The sequence below is a fragment of the Echinops telfairi genome, unplaced genomic scaffold (genome assembly GCF_000313985.2).
Source record: "Echinops telfairi isolate 266 unplaced genomic scaffold, ASM31398v2 ScPeMD7_7458;HRSCAF=8496, whole genome shotgun sequence".
Classification (NCBI taxonomy): domain Eukaryota; kingdom Metazoa; phylum Chordata; class Mammalia; order Afrosoricida; family Tenrecidae; genus Echinops; species Echinops telfairi.
The window spans coordinates 24,220,139-24,241,565 of NW_022111358.1; the positions used below are offsets into that span (position 1 = coordinate 24,220,139).

The 21,427-nt window shown below is 44.3% G+C and overlaps 1 protein-coding gene across 2 annotated transcripts in view; it reads left to right on the forward strand.

Moving 5' to 3' along the window:
- LOC101651280 (speckle type BTB/POZ protein) overlaps positions 1-21,427 on the forward strand; it is a 78,431-nt gene that overhangs the window by 48,242 nt on the left and 8,762 nt on the right. For both annotated transcript variants that reach the window (XM_045299350.1, XM_004707072.3), the window contains 5 exons: positions 8,863-9,009; positions 10,059-10,180; positions 12,480-12,631; positions 12,758-12,885; positions 19,428-19,605. In XM_045299350.1, coding sequence (XP_045155285.1) covers positions 8,932-9,009; positions 10,059-10,180; positions 12,480-12,631; positions 12,758-12,885; positions 19,428-19,605 — 658 coding nt within the window. In that variant the 5' untranslated portion in view covers positions 8,863-8,931. The remainder of the gene's footprint in view (positions 1-8,862; positions 9,010-10,058; positions 10,181-12,479; positions 12,632-12,757; positions 12,886-19,427; positions 19,606-21,427) is intronic.

Genomic DNA, 21,427 nt, shown 5'->3' on the forward strand with positions numbered 1-21,427 from the left:
AAAAAAAACAAAAAACATTATCTTTAACGTAGAACATAAATTCATACAAACATGAACCTGATAAAAGACAGAAAAGCCCCTATCTTCTCTGCTAATTGAGGTCTCAAGTGCAGTTTCATATTTAAAAGTGTATACAGAGTTTAAAAAATGAAAAAGTTCATTGACTCTTTTGTTCAGCTAGCTTGAACTGCAAAAAAGCTACCCATAATAAACATTCAGAAGTCATTCAGACCTTACCTTTAGGAAGTCAGTGTGACCTGTAATTGTCCTTGGGGTAATGAGACACTACTGCCTCCTGGGCTGCATATTATTGCGTACACTATTAACAGAAGACCCAGAACAGCTCCTTTTAGGTCACAGCAGTTCCTCAAAATTGAGTATATCCAAGCTTTCCCTAGTTGTGTGTGTGTGTGTGTGTGTGTTGTGGTTTTTTTGTCAATCTTTTTGGCGTCTTATGCTTTGGAAAATGCAAATGTCTCTCAGGTTTAAAATAGTTGTTACACTGAGGTTTTTCCTTACTTGAAAATTATGCAAGGCTTTAAGCCAAAAGAGAAAAAAGTATATAGAAAAAGTGTGATAGGCTTTTTGAAAAGTCCTCACCGCTTCCCATCTGAGAAGCTTTGTTCCCAGCCATCTAGTGTGTGTCTGTATGTTACATTGAACCATATTAAATGGCCGATAGTTAACTACGTTTGGCCTATACAGCAACAATTTTAGAGTTCAACCTAGTTTTTTCAAAATCTTTTTTCCTAATTTTAGGTCGTTGATTTGGGGTGGGGAGGTTTAAAATTCTTGAATGCATTAAATTGAAGATGGGAGAATGCTCCTGGGGACAAGGAGAGGTAAGAATGGCTGCACCAGCTGTCTGTGTGGCACCTTACAGAGCATGTGCTAGCACGGCACATACTGCAAGCTCAACTAGTGGGAGAGTCCCCTACTAGTCAGGGAAGTCATCTCCTATTACTGAGAAAATTCTGATTATATAAGAGTTTAGTTCAAATTACCATATATACTCAAGTATAAGCCTCCTGAATATCAGCCGAGGCACCTAATTTGACCACAAAAACTGCATAAAAAATGTGCTGAAAAACTCGCCTTATACACGAGTATATATGGTAGTTACTGATTCGTGAATTCAAAGTGAAAAAAATTATAGCTAATCTTTCTTTGTAGAATGTGTTTGACTGGCTGAAAAGCTTGTTTTTCCTGAGCTAGGAATCAGTCATCTAAAAGCTCAAATTAATGACTCGCATTGCACCGCAGATCTAGTACGCTCAGCTTTGTTCAGGGCCTCTTCTTGACATATGTGAAAGAAACAAACAGAACGTTAACGAACTTGAAGACAACTGGGTGAGTGTTTTCAGTTAGCAAAGTATTTTTACTGAATGCCTTTGGTTCCAGGCAGCCTGCACCAGGTGACAAGGATTACAGAGAAAAGTGGCAAGGCCTTTTTAACGAACCTAAAGTCTATCAGAGGCAACAGAAGTGTTCAAAAATGTAACAGAAGGCAGAATGTGCACGGGGAGGTTCAAGACATGATCTGTGCAGCATGACATCCTTAATACCCACTCTCTCTACTACGCTAACGTTTAGCATTCCAGTTAGAAACTGTCTGGTATTGATTAACTGAAGAGTCTCTTGGCCAAATGAGTGAGGACTTCCTGGCCTCGTCATACCCACTAGGAGACGTTCTGTTGGAAATGGCTGTGACTTGCCAGCTGATGTTACTACCTTCATTGGCATTTGAGCAGTTTTTGTAGTTAACAGAGATGTTTTAAAGAATACCTCTTGATGTGACTCGGGAGAAGTCTAATCTCACAAGTCAGCACTTAACGGAGGACCAGAGAAACAAATGAGGGCATATAACTGAGATACGCGCCACCCCAGACTTGTCAGTACTGGGAAGTTGGCTAGGCTTTGGAAGAGAAATTTCTCATTAGAGAACTTGGATGGTCTTGCCTTCACTTGTTTGAAGCCAGGAACAATCTATTTTGGCTCCAGTTGTCTCCTGCAAAAGTTCTCAAACTATGACCCTCCAATACACCTCCTCGTTTCTAAAATTGTCTTTCTGCTGGGCATCTTCAGCAATTGGCATGAAGTGCTAGAAAGTTCATGTAGCACCAGGCGACTTTGCTGATGAACACTTTGCCCACGGTGCCTGCTATGAGTGAAATTAATTAGACTTGTGCTATCCTAGTCAATTTCCCTCTCAGCAGGCCCTGTGGTTAGAGCTGAGTCTGAGGCCGATTCTTCATTTCTTCCAGTTCTGGATTGGACATTAAAGAAAGAAAAAGAGAAATATGATGTTATTTTTTTTTAAATAAAATAAAAAGACAAAAGAAACGTAAGAAGCATTATAAAATGAAAAGGCTGCCTAAGACCATAGTGGTGCCTTTTTTCTCTCTCTGGGTGTAATCTTAGACCACGGTTTGGTGCCATAATTAGGCAAAAACAAACAACCAACCCTGGTTTTTAACAGACTTGGGCTTTTGGTTTTTAACACTTGGCTTCTTCTTAGACTTAGAAAATTTGTAAGTTGTTAGTTATTAGGTAAATTTGAAGATTTATTTTTTTAATTTGAACTTCAGAATAAATCTAAGTTAGTATTTTGTAATCACTTAGTATAGAACTGAGCCTGCAACCCACACTTCCAGAGCCTAATTTTATGCTACTAACTAACATGTAAAATTCATGTCTTCATTGCATCTGCACCCAAAAGAGAGGTTTTTAAAAAAAATCATATTATTGGAGGCTCGTACAGCTTTTGTCACAATTCATCCATCCATCCATTGTGTCAAGCACATTTGTACATTTATTGCCAACATCCTTTTCAAAATATTTTCTTTCTACATGAGCCCTTGGTATCAGCTCCTTACTTTTTCCATCCCTCCCCACCTTCCCTTCCTTGTGAACCCTTGATAATTTATAAATTATTATTATTTCATGTCTTACACTGACCGATGTCTCCCTACACCCACTTTTCTGTTACCCATCCCCCTGGGAGGGGGTTATATAGGTTCCCCTTCCTCCCCCCACCTTCCCCTTACCCTCCTGGAATGGCTACTCTCTACTCTCAATATTGGTCCTGAGGGGTTTATCTGTCCTGGATTCCCTGTGTTTCCAGCTCTTATCTGTACCCGTGTATGTGCTCTGGTCTAGCCGGATATGTAAGGTAGAATTGGAGTCATGATAGTGGGGGAGAGGAAGCATTAAGGAACTAGAGGAAAGATGTATGTTTCAACAGTGCTATACTGCACCCTGATTAACTCATCTCTTCCTTGTTACCCTTCTGTAAGGGGATGTTCAATTGTCTACAGATGGGCTGATACTGATCCCATCGATACCGCATGATCACACAGGCTGGTGTGCTTCTTCCATGTGGGCTTTGTTGCTTCTCAGCTAGATGGCCGCTTGTTTATCTTCAAGCCTTTAAGACCCAAGACCCTATATCTTTTGATAGCCAGGCACTATCAGCTTTCTTCACCACATTTGCTTATGCACCCATTTTGTCTTCAGCGATAGTGTTGGAAAGGTGAGCATCATAGAATGCCAAGTTATGAGAACAAAGTGTTTTGTGTTGAGGAAGTACTTGAGTAGAGGCCCAATGTCCGTCTGCTACCTTAATACTAAACCTATAAATATATGTACATAGATCTATTTCTCTATTGTTATATATAAAGATGTTTACATATGTACATGCTTGTATTTAGACCTTTATAAATGTCCTTTGCCTCCTAGTTCTTTCCTCTTTTTCCTTTTCCTTTCCTCTTGTCCCTCTATCATGTTCGGCCTTCATTCAGGTTTCAGTAATTCCCTCGGCTACATTGGCCTTGATCAAGCCCTACCAGGCCTCCTATGCTTTCCTTGCCATTGATTTTACATCATCTGTTATTCCCTTGTCCCTGGGTTTGTAGGCTGCCCCTTTCTTTCCCCCACCTCCCTCTCTCCCGTGCCCCCCAGAACCATTGGCCCTGTTATTTTCTCCTCTAGATTGTTTATCCCGCCTAGCTTATCTAGACAGACATGTAGAGACAATAAAAAGCACAAAAACAAGACAGCAAAAAAAAGCAAATCCAAGACACAAAAAAGAAAAACCTATAAATAGTTCAAGGTCTGTTTGTTGACCTTTAGGAGGGTTTTCTGGTCGACTCTGATGGGGTGCCCCGCCCTGGCTCCAAAGTCTATTTTTTATATTCCTTGGGGACTTCATTGCTTTGTTCCCCTTGCTCTGTTGCACACCCTTAGCGTTTCACCCCGTATGATGGCGTCAGTTTGGGCACAGTTCCCGCACTGTGCCTCCATTGATGCCCCTTGAAGTACTGTGGGTCAGTGAGGGATGTCATGTCTCGTGGTAGGGCTGGCCTTATGGTCCTCTCTGTGCATTGGGTGCTCTGAGCAGGAATATTGTTCCCGGGGCTTGGTGGGCCAGGATGTGTTCCACTCTCTCACCTTCTCTTATCGTTTGCTCCTGTGTGGTCTGATCAGACATGCCCCTCTGCCTAAGCTGTGTAGCTTCACTGCTGTCCTCTGAAGTGAATTCTTCAGTGGTGGTGGTGGTGGGGTGTCATGTACTTGAGATTGGGCCCAGCCCTGCAGACCTCTATCTATTGGTTCCCTGCTTCATGCCAGTATGTTGCATTCACGTCTTGGCACACCAGGTTGAAGTCTGGTCCCTCGCTCCCTTTCCTGTGGAAATATAAACAACACCCTTCCCTTGGGTTGGTTAGTGCCCTGTTCCCCCACTACCCATGTCTTTTATTTTTTTTCCAAAAGAGTTTTAAATAGGAATTTGAAAACATTATCTTGGGGATTTATAAAATGGCCAAGACTGCATTGACTTACCATTGGACAAATAAGCAGTTGTGTGATGTGTGTGTTCTCCATCAACTAACTGCAAGCTTGCCTTGGACTGTTCACCAGAGCCGTTGGTCTCATTTGTCGTTATTGTAGATTGCCTTTCTGCTGGGCATCTTCAGGAACCAGGGTCAGCGGAATGCCATCGCCTTTGCTCAGCTTGCTAGCTTAGGTGAGATAGCCAGCCATGAGTAAAAGACTGTTGACTTTATCTAGGATTACATGTTTTAATTATAAATGCCTGCAGGACAGTGTTTATGACCAATGAGGACAGCACTTAATTCCACTTATTAATAATCTCACTCTCTGAGAGGGCAACTATGTCTTATTAATTCCCCCAATGCTTATAACTTAAAAAGAATGCTCAGCAAGTGTGTGAGTTGGATAAATATTTAAAGTGACTTTTTGTAGTTGTTATTCATAAATACCTCCTCCTACAAAGGATGTGGGACAGCACCCAAAAATACTTAACACATGAAAGAGTAAAATAAACAATTGCTTGGATTATAACAGTAGAAATAGTAATGTTAAGAAAATGATAAATATGTATGAATGCAGATGATTGTTACATCGGATATGGCACATAGAACAAGCATATAGATAGAACAAATGTAGGAGCCTATAGTTTTAAAAGAAGGGTCACAAATTTGTCCCAGCTTTCTAGTAACCAAGCAAAGAGGGAAGAAAGATGATCAGTTTTAAAGTTATATAAGATTCATAATATCCATGGAGGGAGAGGAAAAATGAGGAGCTGATGCCAAGGGCTCAAGTAGAAAGAATGATGATGGCAACAAATGTACAAATGTGCTTGACACCACGGATGGATGGATGGATTGTGATAAGAGATGTACAAGCTCCCAATAAAATGATTAAAATTAAAAGATTCCTAATGTCCATAAGCAGAACACAAACCAGGGTTCAGTAAAGAAAGTTCTCTCCTGGGTGTTATAAACCAAACAATGTGTAATATAATATAATGGAGCACATTCTTACACTATTTCTACAACTAATACTGTATACTAAAAAAATGGTCCAGATAATAGTTGACATTTAAATAGCTATGAAATAAATTAGTATTACCATTTTGGCCCTAAACCAAATTCATTGTCATTGAGTCCACGTGACTCGCGGCGACCCTCAGTGAGTTTTCAAGACTGACTATTGACAAGTACAACGTCCAGCCTTTCTCCCTCCGAGCTGCTGGGGGCTTCAAACCGCCGATCATTCAGATCGCAGCCCATCGCATAACCACTAGACCACCAGGGCTCCTTCCGAGACCACCGGGTCATCCTTATTTTAAAAGAAAAGAGAGGTAAAAACGAAGGGTCTTTTCTCAGCCTTATCTTCACCTTGCCTTTTCCACCGTGAATTTCATGCATCACCTGTCAATGTTTTTTCTTCTGCTGCTACTGCATGTATCTACCTGTCAAAGCACCCAAATCTTAAATTTGCTTTAATAATCTATACATGACATTCCAAAACATATTAGCATGGCCTTTGATCCCCAGGGTTTCACAGAACTAGTTCATTAATTTTAAGTGTCAAAATTTAATTTTCTGTGATACAGAAATAACTTGATTGAATGATCTCTTCCCATCCTAATGTAGTTTAAGTTTCTCAGAAGAGAGTCTTGGCAGTCTTTTTCTAAAAGGTTCAACTTTCTTGAAAACCCTAGGCGTCCATACCTAGGCTCACATGAGTTGGAAGCTACGAGATGGTTTTGTTTATTTCTTAGTGCTTCTGTGTGGAGTTTCTCTAGGGCAGTGGTTCTCAACCTTCCTCAGGCCGCGACCCTTTCATTGTGGTGACCTACCCAACCATAAAAGTATTTTCGTTGCTACTTCGTCACTGTAATTTTGCCCTGTGAAAGGGTCGTTCCACCCCAAAGGGGTCACGACCTACAGGTGAGAACCGCTGCTCTAGGGCAATGGTTCTCAGAGAATATTTACTAGACTAGCAACCTCAGGACCCCTCCGACCTCGCCATCAGAAACTGTGAGACTGGGGCCCAGCAGTCTGTTTAACAAGCCATTCTGAGAACTGGTAACGTCTGAGAACCCCGGCTGCTAATGTATGTTGCTGATCAGGTGCTGCCTGTGGAGAACTGCTCCCTAGGGTTTTCTTGGCTGCAGTCTTCACAGAAACATTGTTAAGTCTTTGTTTTCTGGAGTCACAAAGTGGGTTTGAACCGCTAACCTTTCCACTAGTAGCTTAGTCACCCTGAGGAGCTTGGATGACGGTTTTTTTAAAGTCACTTTAAATATTAATCCAACTCACAAACTTGCCGATCACTTATCTAGTTAATAAGCATTGGGGGGATTTAATAAAACATAGTTGCACCCTCAGAGGGTGAGATTATTAATACATGGAATTAAATGCTGTCCTCAAACTACCCCGCAGGAGAACCTTGGTGGCACTGTGGGTTAGGCATTGGGCTGCTAACCATAAAGTCAGTGCCTCAAACCCCCCAGCTGGTCCATGGGAGAAGGATGAGGCTGTCTGTTCCCATAAAGGTTTACAGTCTCGGAAATCCACAGGGCCAGTTCTACTCTGTCCTGTAGGGTTGCTATAAGTCAGGATCAACTTGATGGCAGTTGTTTGTTTTTCTGGCAATATAACCAACTTCCTATCCAAAATACACTCACTTTCGTCTGAACATCAGTGGAGTGGAGTCCCATTTCCCCATACATGGGACAGTTGTTTTTTTCTCTTGCTGGTATGGTAGGTATGAAATACTTAAGAGCTATTTGTGTTTCTATTTTGTGAACCATACTTACATAGGGCTGCCAACCTGTTTCTTCCTGATTTTGCAGGAACAATTTGTCAATGTATATCTTAATGAGTGTATCTTTTGTCATGTGTTGCAGGCATTTCTTGCAGTTGGTCTTTGGGTTTTATGTATGGATATTTAAAACTTAATTATAACCAACTTAATCAATTTTTAAAATAGCTTTTATGTTTCTAAAGGCCAAAGAGAAGGGAATTTTGAATTGGAATTGATCTGCTACTGGGATACCCTGTTGAGACCTATAGCAGTTCTTTGAACTTGGTCTGAGAGAACAGTTTGATTGGTAAACATTTGTATTTGTCATCAGAAATGGACATTATTGGGGTGATAAAATTGCCCTGAGAAAGAATGTAGATTGAGACAGTGATTGAGAATTAAGCCATGAGGAATAATAGGAGAGGAAGATAATGCCGTAAAAGAGATTGAGGAATGATCAGAAAACAATGAGCAAGGAGTAGTCGGGAAAAGTGGGTGATGCTTGAATGTACCACCCTAATGCTGCCGAGAAATGGATTTATCCAAGAAAGGGATAAATGCCCCTTCAAAGAAAAGAAACGTCCCCTTCAAGAGAGCAGATAGCAATCAGACTACTTTGAATACCTTTCAAGGTGAGTTCAAGAGAAGGAGCTGTGGGGTGCAATGGCTAAGCCTTTGACTGCTGACCAAAGGTCAGTGGTGCAAACTCGGCAGCCACTCCTTGGGAGAAAGCTGTCTTCATCTGCTTCCAGAGAGATGACAGCCTTGCAGCCCCTGAGCAGCAGCAGTCACTCAGCCCTCGGGGGTCACTGTGAGCCGAAAGACAGGACAGCTTCAGGTGTGCAGATTTAGATGGTAGAAGACAGTAACAAGTGGAGATCAAGGCCACTTTTCTTTAGGAATGGAGGATTTATGCCAGTGGCAAGGGTGTGGCCATATTAACTTTGCTGTCTCCTTTTCAAGATGTAATCGGTATGTAGTTTGAGTACCATTGTCTAGTTAAGATAATATTAAGTACTATGTAGAGGATACAAACAAGGTGGCTAATTGTGACTCGGAGACCAGATGAGGTTGGACTTCCTTCAGATAATATTTAAATTGGGGACATGGATGGTAAGGAAGCCACTTAAATGACCAAGGTAGAGCAGTCCAGACAGGAGACAACTTTGTAGACTGTGGAAGACCAAACAGAAATAAAGTGCCATCAGTTTAATAAAATCCTCTTGTTTCTTGCATCTGATCCAGGTGAAGAGGAGGAAAAAAGACACCGTTGCCCCCTGACTTTGGAAATCTTGTTCAACCTTCAAACTGGCGATGTCAAGGGTTCCAAGTCCTCCCCCTCCGGCAGAAATGTCGAGTGGCCCTGTAGCTGAGAGCTGGTGCTACACACAGGTAGGGATTGCTCACGGTGAGAACCCAGTCCTTGGGTGGGGATTGGGGGTGGGGGTGGCAAGAGGCTGCACTGGGTTTCCTGCTTTCTTTGGGATGTCGCTGTTAAGTACCAGGGAAATAAGGTATGTTTGGGCCACTGTTTTCAACAGTGGTTTACCAGGGAGTCTTGGAAGCTAGAGCAACATACACTTCGTGATGGAGATGTGTTTTCAGCAGGGCTTGGGACAAATTCTTCCCTGTCCCCTCACAGGAATCAAACCTGGATCACACCTGAAGTTTTAGAATGTGGGTGTACTGGAATGTTAACTGGAATGGGGAAATGGAAGGTGGAAGCCCTGCTGGCAATCTCCTTTTTAGAAAACAGGGTTAGCACACGTGTTGCATAGTCACCATATCTCTTGCCCTATGGATTTTGAGCCAAGGCAGGAACCCGCAGTGCCCCACGCAAAGCTGGTGACCGGCTCCACCATTTTGTGTGTTGCCCTCCACAGTCGTGCCAGTTTTCCAGTCTCATGCACCTCGCCACAGTCTCCTGTTCTAGGGCTTTGACGGGTAATTTTTCCAATTCTGGTTATCAATCTGAATCACCTAAAATTTAAAAACTTGAGTCTGTCTTGGTTTCCTTTGGGTCAGGCCTGAACTAGTTCAAACCAGTTCCAAGCCCGGAGTCCTCTCTTGGGCAAGACAAGAGAAAAGCAAATTTGAGATTTGCAGCCTGAGGCAGTGACCGCAACATCTCAATCATCCAACATTGCACTGAGCCAAGAGGTTCCGTTTAGATGCCTCTGTATCATCTCTGCCACCTGTCCATTGTTTTCCACTTTCCATCCCGTGTTGTTGGACTTGGTAAAGATAGGAAAGCAGCTGGTTGGTGTGAGAGTTGTTAACTTGGGTAGGGGAACCTGAGGCAAGAGAAAGCTGCGCTTCCTCCTCTCTCCCTGTGGGGCTTTTGCAGGGGAGGAGGGAGGGAGGGAACTGATCTGAGCTCCAGCCTGCTGTTGTAGGTTGCCCACTTCCTATTTAATTGCTTCCTGGTTTTCTGTCAACAGATCAAGGTAGTGAAATTCTCCTACATGTGGACCATCAATAACTTTAGCTTTTGCCGGGAGGAAATGGGTGAAGTCATTAAAAGTTCAACCTTTTCATCAGGAGCCAATGATAAACTGAAATGGTGAGGAAGATACATCCAGCGCTAAAGTTTTTTTCTAAAAGTTGCCTGTTTTCTCGGTATTGACTAAAGTGTAAGCTCAGTGCAGGCAGTGCCTGGCTGACGCTGCGTTAGGGGCTCAGTAAATACGTGTTGGGTGAACGCCTCTGTTGTCAGGTGCTGTCGAGCTATCTCTGACTGATAGGGACCCCGTGACCAACAGAATGAGCTGCCCGGCCCTTGGCCAGCCTCACAGTGGTTGTTCCTTTTGAGCCCGATGGGCAGACACTGTGTTCATCCATCTCGTTGAGGGTCTTCCTCTTGTCCGCTGACCTGCTTGACAAGCTCCATGTCCTTGCCCACGGATAAGTCTCCTTGGTAATATGTCCAAAGTATTTGAGACTGACTGGCTACAGACTCCTGTAACGAAGAGGGCCAGTGTCATAACTGGTCTCTGCACCTGGTAGGAGTGGCATGTCTTTCTGAAAGGGCTGGTGACCCCGCTGCTTCCGCTGGTTTATGGCCATGCATGAATTAGGGCTGACCGCTGTCCAACTTTTTTACTTTTCTAGAAAAGCCAGAGACCGTGGTTTTTATTTTTTGGTGTTCTTTTTCTTTTTTATTTAATTGTAGTAAAATACATATAACCAAACAGTTGTCATTTTAATCAGATCTGTGGCATTAATTATATTCATCGTGTACCACTCTTGTTTCCAAAAGGAAACCTACATTTGAATGTAAATTTGACTTTTGAGTAGTCTTTATATTTTTCTTTTCCTTTTTTAAGTAAGAGAAGGGGCTTATTTGCTCCTGTAGCTAGAGCGGCCTCGGTAGAGGCAGTTTGCTTCCGCAGCCCCATGATGAAGTTCAGAGTGCCGTATCCTCTGCGCTGCCCTTCAGAAGTCATTCATTATTCAAAGAGAGGTCATACACTCATGGATGGTTTCTACCTGGCCTCACTGAACTGACGGACCCCGGGGACAAGAGCAACGTGATCTGGGGACGAGAGTCAATCCCACCCAAACCACGGGTCCAACATCTGGAAGAGGTGGAACTATTACGGAGACATCCGCGTACCCACTGCAAAGACCCAAAATCCTGTGTACCGATAGTTTTTGGCCTTTGATAATTCCCTAGGGTTGTTTATTTATTTAGTATCTGTTGGCTGTTTGAAGAGGCTTTGGAAAGTTCATGGAGAAGTGGAATGCAAAGATGATGGAATTTTCCCATGAGATTTTTGAAACCCCCTTCTACCTCAAGTGTTGAGAGAAATGTGTATTCTTAGGCTTTGTATATAAATCGCCATCCTGTGCACAGTACTTAGTGAGCTTTGAGGCTTCTGCACTCCCTGGAGAGGCATGGGATTGAGCCACCTGTCGGAGAGAGGTGCCGGATCTCTGGCAAGCCCTACAGATACACTTTGTCTGTGTATATGTGGTGGAAAACAGTGTGTGAACCACATGCAGTTCAATTAATGACATTTACGGTTCAGTTGAATGTATTAAATTCTGTCTGAATTTTGTTTTGATTCATCAGTAACAGATTGGCATTTCCAACCCTCCTTAGAATCCAGGTTTAGAACTGTGCCTTATGTCATGGGAATTGGCCTTCATCTATACTCTGTCTATACTGCCTCCTTTAATCTGAAAATGTTAGGACTCGTGTGGAAAACATGGCGTCCCCAAGGTGATCTGAAAGGGTTCACCTGAGACTGTTTTCATGGTTTCAACACTCAAACTCACAGCCATTGAGTCGAGCCCTACTCTTCGTGACCCCACAGGACAGGGTAGAATCGCTCTTGTAGGTTTCTGAGAGTTTAAGTCTTTATGGGAGTAGAAAACCTGAGCTTTCTCCCACCGAGTGGCTGATGTGTTTAAACTGCTGACCTTGTGGCCAGCAGCCCAAAGGACTTCCGACACCTCCGGAGCTCCCTTGTTTTGCCACAATCCCAACAAAATTAGGCTAGCCTTCTGTGACACTGAGGAGGGGAATATGTAGAGCAAGATGAGGTGGAATTTTAAAATACGGGTAATTTTTAAATGAAAGGTGAAAGAAGTGAGTGATTTGGGGGAGGTTGTGAGGAAACTAAGAAAAGATGTAAAGGATGCTAGAATAATGCCCTTGATTTTTGGTGGTTCCCAAGTGTCACTGTGCTGAAGCAGAATCTGCTGATAGGATTCTTCTTAAAAAGCATTTCCTGTCGTGATTCTGGTGTTCCAGTTCCATTCTGTCATTCTATCCTGTCACTTTCACAGCCTGTAAAACATGGAGGTTTTCAATATACATTTTTGTCCCCCTCCCCCCTTTGATTTATTTTGGGCAGGTGTTTGCGAGTAAACCCAAAAGGGCTAGATGAAGAAAGCAAAGATTACCTGTCACTTTACCTGTTGCTGGTCAGCTGTCCAAAGAGTGAAGTTCGGGCAAAATTCAAATTCTCCATCCTGAATGCCAAGGGAGAAGAAACCAAAGCAATGGGTAACTGCTCTCCTTTCTGTTTGGCTCGTTGCTTTTCCACCCAGCAACTGCCTACGCTGTCAAGTTGTGGATTTCATCCGGTTTCTGAGTAGCCATAAATATGACTTTTTTTTTTCCCCACCCCAGAGAGTCAACGGGCATATAGATTTGTGCAAGGCAAAGATTGGGGATTCAAAAAATTCATCCGTAGAGATTTTCTCTTAGATGAGGCCAACGGGCTTCTCCCGGATGACAAGCTTACCCTCTTCTGTGAGGTGAGTCCTTTTACCCCAGCAATTCCCAGACCTGATGGGCATCAGTCGATTTCATTGTAACAGGGACAGAGAGCAAGAAAAATCCCCACGTGGGGTTGTGCTGCACAAATGTTATTTATGTGACTGATTGAAAACTGCCTCCTGATGTCAAGGTGGTCCTGCCTCTGCGCTGTGTGCTTGTGCTGTTCTCCACAACAAGAGTGCGTGCCGCCTCGGGATGAATGAGGGTCAGGATTCTGGCTTTTTCATGGAGTGTTTTCAGGTAGCTTTTATCAGAACTGCCAGCCTAAGCTGGAGAGAATGGCCAGCAACGAGCTACGTGTGTTTGTTCCTTAGACTTTCTGGCTCCTCCTTCCGTTTGAAGATAAAGTCCACGTGGGTCTGCTTGCGGATCACTTTCCTCTTCGGCTTTTTAAACTAGGGAGCACTCAGCAGGGATTGAGTGCCTGCTCAGTTGACCTCTGGAGTGCTGGTGAAAGAGGAACGTGAGCATCATTATGTTTTGAGAGTCAAGATCCTGGTGAGTTTTATAAGCCACAGTTAGGTAGGAGAATCTTCCTCTCACTAAAGACCAAAGAGCCTTTCCCGGGTTTGCAGGGCAAACCCTGAAGTCCCTAAACAGATGGGGAGTTAGAAATGAGGATCTACTAATACTCATGTCATGCTGCTACCAATATATTTATAAGCATACATCAGCTCACGTGTAGTAAGTAAGTAAAACGGACACCAGTTGGGACATTCGTGTGCTTTCTGGCTGGGGAACCACTTTCGGAAAAGCCCCAGTTGGTGTGACTAACCACTGTACTTGCAGGGAGAAGAGTGCTTGCCAGTCTCCCAGCTACCCATCCAGGGTGCTCTGGGCAAACCCTAGGTTCACACAGTGTTTTCCTGGCCCTTTCAAAGGCATGTCACCCCCTGGCAGCAGGGAAACTGGACCTTCAGAGCCTTGCCCGTCTGCAGAAAAGGCCTGGCCAGCAGAGCTGACTTCTTTTCTGAGCCATAGCTCTTTGGCGACATAGTTTATTAAAATAGCTTACCGAAGACATAAAATATGATTTGCTTATTATTTTCAAATACTAAGTTTTGAAAGGAAAAAGAATATTAAGGTGAAATCATCTCTACCCAAGTGTTGCAGTTGTTTTACATCTGATGAACTTCATATTTAAATGGCATATGAAGTCCAGCTGGTCACAGCGCATACTCAGTCGCCCCAGTGAAGAAAGGCGAACAGCCAGGTGGCGTACTGTGAGGTTAGCCCCGAGTGTGAATTAGCCCGGTCATCCGGTTGTGCTCGTAACCGAGGGAAGGAGGTTTTGGTGGCACAGTCAGTTAAGCAGTAGGCTGCTAAGCACAAGGTTGTGGTTCGAGTCCACCAGTTGCTTGGCCATAGCAAAATGAGGCTGTGTGCACCCCCAAAGATGGAAAGTCTTGGAAATCTTATAAAGTTGCTCTGAGTTGGAATCACCTGGATCGCATTAGGTTTGGTTGATGATCCTAAAAACCAAATCCTCTTAGTGAGTTGGTTTCCCCTCACAGTGATCCTGTAATTATCAAGGAGACCAACGGAAAGTTTTAGAGATTGTAGACAATGGTCTTTTCTTTTAGAAATAAAAGTTAGTCTTCAGATTGTTGTCTGAAGCAACTCTCCTCTAAATAGTGCTCCTGGCCCCCACCCCACCACCCCCACCACCCCACCACCACTGTTTGCATATGGACTTGGGCAATGCCATCACCCTCATGGCAGCATGTTGGCATCCGAAGTAGGTCCATCTTGTTCTCCTACACTCGCTCCCAAATCCATTCCAGCTGCTCTTAGCCCTGCATTGACTTTCTTGATTTGGAAACCAATTGGCTTGCCCCTCACTTGGCAATCACTTATCCCGTGGTTAAGTCCAAGGCCGAGTTCCAGCGTGCTCTGCCTCCGCTTCCCCATATGAAATTCTCTCAGGAGAAGTCCTGTGGTTAAATTTAGATTTGCCTTACTGACTTAGAAGGGAAGTGAGATGACACTTTTGAAATGAGGAGATGTTGAACAGGGAAACGTCTGCTGGGTTCTGCTGATGCCACCGGTTTTTTACCATCAAACCAGGTGTGCCATCTGTTCCTCTCACACTTCTCTGTTGGCCACAGGTGCTGAGTGTTGCTTCTCAGACTTGGGCTTGTGCCTAGTGAGACTCGTTCTGTTCCAAAGCTCTCTGTGGACTTAGTAGCATTCAGCATTGCAAGACGGCTGCGTGGGGGGTGTGTACTGGATGTGTGGGTTTAAAAAAACGTCTGCAGATCATCTAAGTTCTTAGCACTTTTCCTAACCAGAGCATTTGTTGTCCTAGATCATCCCAATTTGGTCCCTTTGACCTGCTGTTTCCCTTCTATCCAGGGCATATTTATAAACGGGCATATTGTACTTCATACTTATATTGTAAGTACGATTGGTTCAGTTAGTATTTTGTTACTATTTAGAGGCTTTTGTCCCTATACCAGCGTAGGCGATGAACACCAGACCCCACTACGGCACCTCCCTTCGCCTTTGACTCGGGCACTTGTACTCTCCCTGATGCGGTAACTCTAGTTGCTTCTTGGATTGGTTGGTTGTTACTTTCGTTCATTTGTTTTGCTGTCCCAAAGCAAGGTGAAAGGCTGAGAATCACACATTTGTGTGTTTGGGCTTTGTTTTCAACGAATGACTGGTAACAAATGTTTTAATGAGATTAGATGGCAAACTCTGAAAATACCAAATGGTGGTCTCGCTTGTAATGTGCTGCCCAGGGTCTATTGCCATTCTCACTGGCCACATAAAATGGCGATGTGTTTGCCTACTGGAAAATGTGGCAGTTTTTCCAATTGATGTCGCTCGTTTCACTTATTTGGAAGCATTTTCAAAGCATTCTCTGACTTGTCGCTTCTCACAATCCTCTGAGCTAGGTTAATTCTGTTACCTTCATGTTCCAGGGGAGAGAAGCAGTGCGTGGGGAGGGCAGGTAATTCTTTCTAACACTATGCAGCAAATGAGTGTCAGGGCCATGTCGACTCTCCCTTTTCCATCTGCGTCTGCTGCTTTACACTAAGTGGAGCTGACTGCCTTTCACCCAAAGAAGCGCGGGCACAGCCAAGTTCTCTTGATAGAGGGCATTTTCTTGGGTAATGGAAGAAGAAGATAGCAAGCAGGTTTAAAATACAGGTCTAATTTTCTCTCTAATCATTTGAACCATAGAAGAGCTTCATGAAATGTTTGCCCTTCTTTTCCAAGTATTTACATAAAGCAATGAAGATGCATGTAGTCCCTTCCCTGCCTGTGTGTAGGCCTTCGACAGGGAGAAGAGTCTAATGCCTCTCTCTTGATGAGGTGTTTACTGGCAAAATCTGGGAAAACAGCCTGTTTCCCAGGCACTGGCTAACTCTTCTTAAACATCTCTCTCCTTCTCACACAGCCTGTCCCCTCCTGGCCTAGGGGTCTATATTATTATTAAATTTTAAATAAGTAGGAGTCTAATCATATTTTCTCTTTTTTATTGGGATGATTTGGATATATTAGATTTGAACTGTATGAAATTGCCAATATTTGACTTATAAAAGTGGCAATTTAATATGTAGCATTCTGGTTACTTAAAAGCATGATAATGTGAGCCTGACACCCCACTCTCGAAGAATAACACATCACCAGTAGCTTGTACCTAACCTATAGACCTATTTCTCTCCTGTCCCTTAGATCTGGTCTCTCCCCACCCAGACAATGATAGATAGCTGTTTTGAATGTTCCGTGGCCATTCCATGTTTATTGTCTGCATGCCGAAACAACACGCTCTTTAAGTTTGCTTGGGTTTGCGCTTCATATCAACGGTGTGGTGTGGTCGTGGTAGGGCTGTCGTCATCTGAGATGTGCGTCTGTCCCATTATGGATGTTGTGGATGTAACCATGGTTCAGTCTCGTAGTGCCGTGTTAGTCTGCTATGTGACTATACCCAATCTACTTACTCATTCTCCTGTGGAGCAGTAATTGGGTCCTTGTTAATCTTTTGCTATTAGAAGTAGGGCTGCTGTACATAATCTCTATGCAGAGTTGGTGTTTGTTTCTGGATGGTCTTCATTATGTAGAAATTAAAAATTTATACATTTCGATTGGTTTGACTTTGGCTTTTTATGTTTAAGGAAAAAATGTGCAAGAATTAGCACAGCTTTCAGTCTTTAAAGAAATGTTCTTCTTTTTTTTTTTCACAAAAAGGAATTGACTTAAAAGTGCGGCCCTCTTACCGCGTGAAATGTAAGGGGTTATTCACCCTTCCTGAGTCATTTCTGCAGTCCTTTATCAGACGGCATACGTGTCACGGCACGTCCTGTGCGCCACTTCAGCTCTGCATGAGGCTCCACAGTTAGCTTTACAGGCATGCAACTCTAGCTTTAGTTTTTCTCCGGATGGCCTCATTTCAGCATCATCAGTTACAGAGGAAAGCAATCCCTTTCTAAGTGAAAAGTCTGGGCTCTGAAGACTCGTTTGTAAATGCCATTTAAATTTATTTTCAATTAAGCGTGTTTAACGTTGGTAAGAGGTGCCAGACACCCAGAGCTCTGGAGCCTTACAGAAGCAGCCTGGCTCAGACGGTGAAGGTGCGCTCTCTTCCTGCTGTGTTCCTGTCTCTGCGAGGGCACGGCCCTGCTGCAGCGAGAGGAGGAGGCACAGTCTTCCGGCTCTCCTCACCACTGGCGCGCTCCGACCGACTGAGGGGCCTGTGTGAAGCCCAGCTTGGCTCTGGCCAGTTCAGTTTACCCAGTCTAGTAAATTGCCAGCAAGTACACGGATGACTTTGGGCTCCTGTCAACTTGGTTGAAATCAAGCTGGGAACCCAGTGCAAAGAGCATTCTCCCTTCCCTCACGTTAGCATCCCAGGAAAGTCTTGTCTTTTCCTATGAAGATTTGGACTTAATTTGTCTTTCCATTAAAAGAAAAAAAACTCAATATTTTGAAGCTACAACTGAAAACAGGCAACCTCTACCGTTGTCATTTTTTTTTTTAATCCAAAAAACAAAACTGAAGCTCACTGTCATGAAGTCGATGCCAACTCGTAGCGGCCCTGCAGGACAGTGCAGCACTGCTCCTGTGGGCTTCCGAGAGAGCGCAGTTTTTACAGGAGTAGAACACTTTGTCTTTCTCCCGCGGAGCGGCTGGCGGTTTGGAACTTCTGCCCCCATGGCACTGGCGTTGTGACACGGAAGGCAGAGTGTTAGTAGGAGAAAGTGGCTCTTACACTGGAGAAACGGAGACGCTCTGGAGTGCTTTGTGCTGGGCCCAGCTAGCACTGCTACACTGGGCGCTGATCAATGTGTTCTTAATGCTAGGCACATTCATAATTAATAAGCTTGGCTGTCTTTCATTGGTCAAGGCCATGATGACTAGTTTAAAACAAATGAATAAATGTCCTGACCTGACGGTCATGTCTCCCTCCTGCACAGACAGAGTGCAGTGACTTGGATGGGGCATTCACCTTGCCTCCAAACTTAGGACTGTGTTGAAAAGATGACTTGCATTTTGAAGGTTAAAAGGAATTTGGGTCATTTAGGATGTTCTTGCCCTGTCTTTCTCATCTAACTTTTAAAAATAGCAAGAGTGGGGAGCCGATTCTTAAGCTTTGCAAGTTCTGCTTTGATTTAAATAATTTTAACCTAATGCGATGTAGGAGTTGAAGCCTGTCAATGGTTGCAGGCGGAGGACTGGCCTGCAGGGTCATAGCTTTGGTACAGTAACATACATTCATTTTATGATGGTGTGTATGACTTATAATCCATGTATTTGGCATCTTACTCAATTTACCTGAATTTTACTGACTCACCTAGAAGTTACTTGGTTTCCTCTAGTCTGAACAGCTAATTCAACTGGTTAAAAGATGCTGCTGCTGCTGCTGCAGCCACAGAGGGAGTCTGGATCCCTCTCTCACCATCTGTCATCACTGTGTTGTTCTAAAGCTCCAAGTGCCATCTCGTGTGTCATTGTGACAGGTGATTGAATGGAAATGGTGGGGCATACCCACCCAGCCGTTACTGCAAGAAAGGTCTTTCTAGCACAGTCGTCAGGGCTGCTGGTGGTTCGCTCAATAGCATCCCGAGTGTGACACTCACTGGAGGAAGTGACAGTTATTGCCCCAGCCCTGTAGAAACCGCTTTATTTTTATGTTTGCGTTCCAGATCTAACTAAATGGTAGTTTCTGTAGGAATTCTTTGTCTTTAACCTTTTGCTTGAGGCAGAATAAGGTAGCTACTTGGCCCTTAACAATCGAACAATCATTTCGGTCCATTTTCCCCCCTTCGGCTGCTTTGCTCAGGTTTGGGGACAGGGGAGTTGGAGCAGAGACGAAGGTTTGTGGGAACTCCCTCCTCATATGCTGATAAGTGTGTCTCAGGTGTCTGATTGAGATCAAGTGGGAATTGGAGAGTTTGACTGCCGTTCGTATGTGATTGTCCTGCAGCAATGAAGTAGCAGTCCTCTCCGCTCCTGCTGGAGAGAGAATCCCTGGTAGCAATGGCATTGCTCAGCATCTCTTTCTTTTCCACAGGTGAGTGTGGTGCAAGACTCGGTCAACATCTCTGGCCAGAACACCATGAATATGGTGAAAGTCCCTGAATGCCGGTTGGCAGATGAGTTAGGAGGCCTGTGGGAGAATTCCCGGTTCACAGACTGCTGTTTATGTGTTGCTGGCCAGGAGTTCCAGGCTCATAAAGCAATCCTAGCAGGTGGGTGTTTATTCGTGGGGAACTGCCCGTTTGGTGAACAAGAAAAACCAAGTAGCTGTGTAATCACTTTTGAACTGCTGCAGCTTTTTTGAACTCAACTACAAAAATACCACAGCTAAATACAGTGTGACATGAGTTGTCTTAACCAAAAAAGACTGCTCTCCGTGAAAATGGTAGTTCCGTTTTTCCGCTCTGTAATTTCGGACCAGACTCTCTGAAAATGGACCAGACTGCCACGTCCAAGGAACGGCTGACCGTGTGGTCACACAGCCTTTGTGCCCCGAGAGATGATGTCAAGAGTAAGGATCAGGACACTCATGAGGGCTCTTTAAAAAGTTCATGGGAAAACATGAATTAAGGGGTCGTGGAATTTTTCCATGAACTTTTTGAAGCCCTCTCATATGTCAGACTCCACAGAGCTGTAGGATGTCAGTTCATAGAAGTCTGGATTCGGGACGAGCCCACGAACCTAAGTCGCAGCCCTCTTTGGTAGGACATACTAGAAGAGTGAGAATGTGGCACTGACACAGGGTGTCGTCAGGTCTTGGTCGAGTATGCCGTTGGTCTCTGAGACAGAAAGACTGACTCCGAGGAGAGGACTGAGAGGGAGGACTGTCTTAACGTCCAGAGGAAGGCTAGGAGTCAGCCACAAACTCTGCAGTATAGAAAGTCCTATGAGGACACCACGTAAGCCCTTAGGACAACAGATCTCTTTGGCAAGGCCCTCAGCCCTGTCCTTCCAAATACGCACCCCCCCCTGGCAAAAAAAACCCAATCTTGCATACTCTACCATCTTCCTGTCTGCCCTCTCAACCAGGCACTGCCTACTGTGTAATGTGAAGAGTCCGTTAACTCGGGATTCCTGCCGCTGGGCTTAGCTAGGCCCCCAGAGCTGTCAGTTCACCTTTGTGTAGCTAGATAGTCGGCTCCCTTTCTTGTTTTCAACAATAGGTGTTTCTGACCTTTACCACTGCCCTTTAACTCCCTGTCTCTAATTCCTAACAGATGACCATGTCCACCACTTCCAAGAGAAAATAGAGGCCCTTCTCTTGAGCGCCATCTTGCCTTTCACGTCCCTGCATGTTCTTCCTTGTGCCCCAAGCAGACAGGTTGTTTTTCTACGTCTGGTTCGTAGCGCATCCTGCCTTCTCCGTAACCGTACCCTCCACTTTTATAACCTTTGTTAGCTAGGTCCTCAACATCTCTCTCACAGTGCCTCTTCACCTCAGCCTGTAAGCAGGCTCTGATTTCTCCTTCTAGTTCTTTCTCTTTCTTTCTGAGCTGTTTTCTTGAGTTAGCTGCCCCTCCCTCCTTCCCCCCATATCCGCAGTTCACTTTCATACCATTAAGGTACTTCCCCAACATTGTAGGACCTAAACACAAAGCCCAACAAACCCTCAAACCCACTGCCATCGATTCGATGACGACCCATAGCAACCCTACAGGACAGCGTAGAACTGCCCCTGTGGCTTTCTGAGACTGTAACACTCTTTGCAGAAGTAGCATGCCTCATCCTTCTCCCTCAGTGCCTCTGGTGGCTTCAAACTGCTGATCTTGTGGCTAGCAACCCAATGTGTAGCCCACTGTCCCACCAGGGCTTCTCCTAGGGCCTGCTGGTTCCGACATTTGAGGGTCTCTAGTGGGTCTCTATGAGTCAGCATCAGCTGGATGGCAGTGTGTTGTTTTGTCTTGAGTGTGTTACACACTGGTTGCAACTACAAGGTTAGCAGTTCAAAATCACCAGCTGCTCTGAGGGAGAAAGATGAGGCTTTCTTCTGTAAAGAGTTACAGTCTCCTGGGGCAAGACACTAAGAGTATGCAA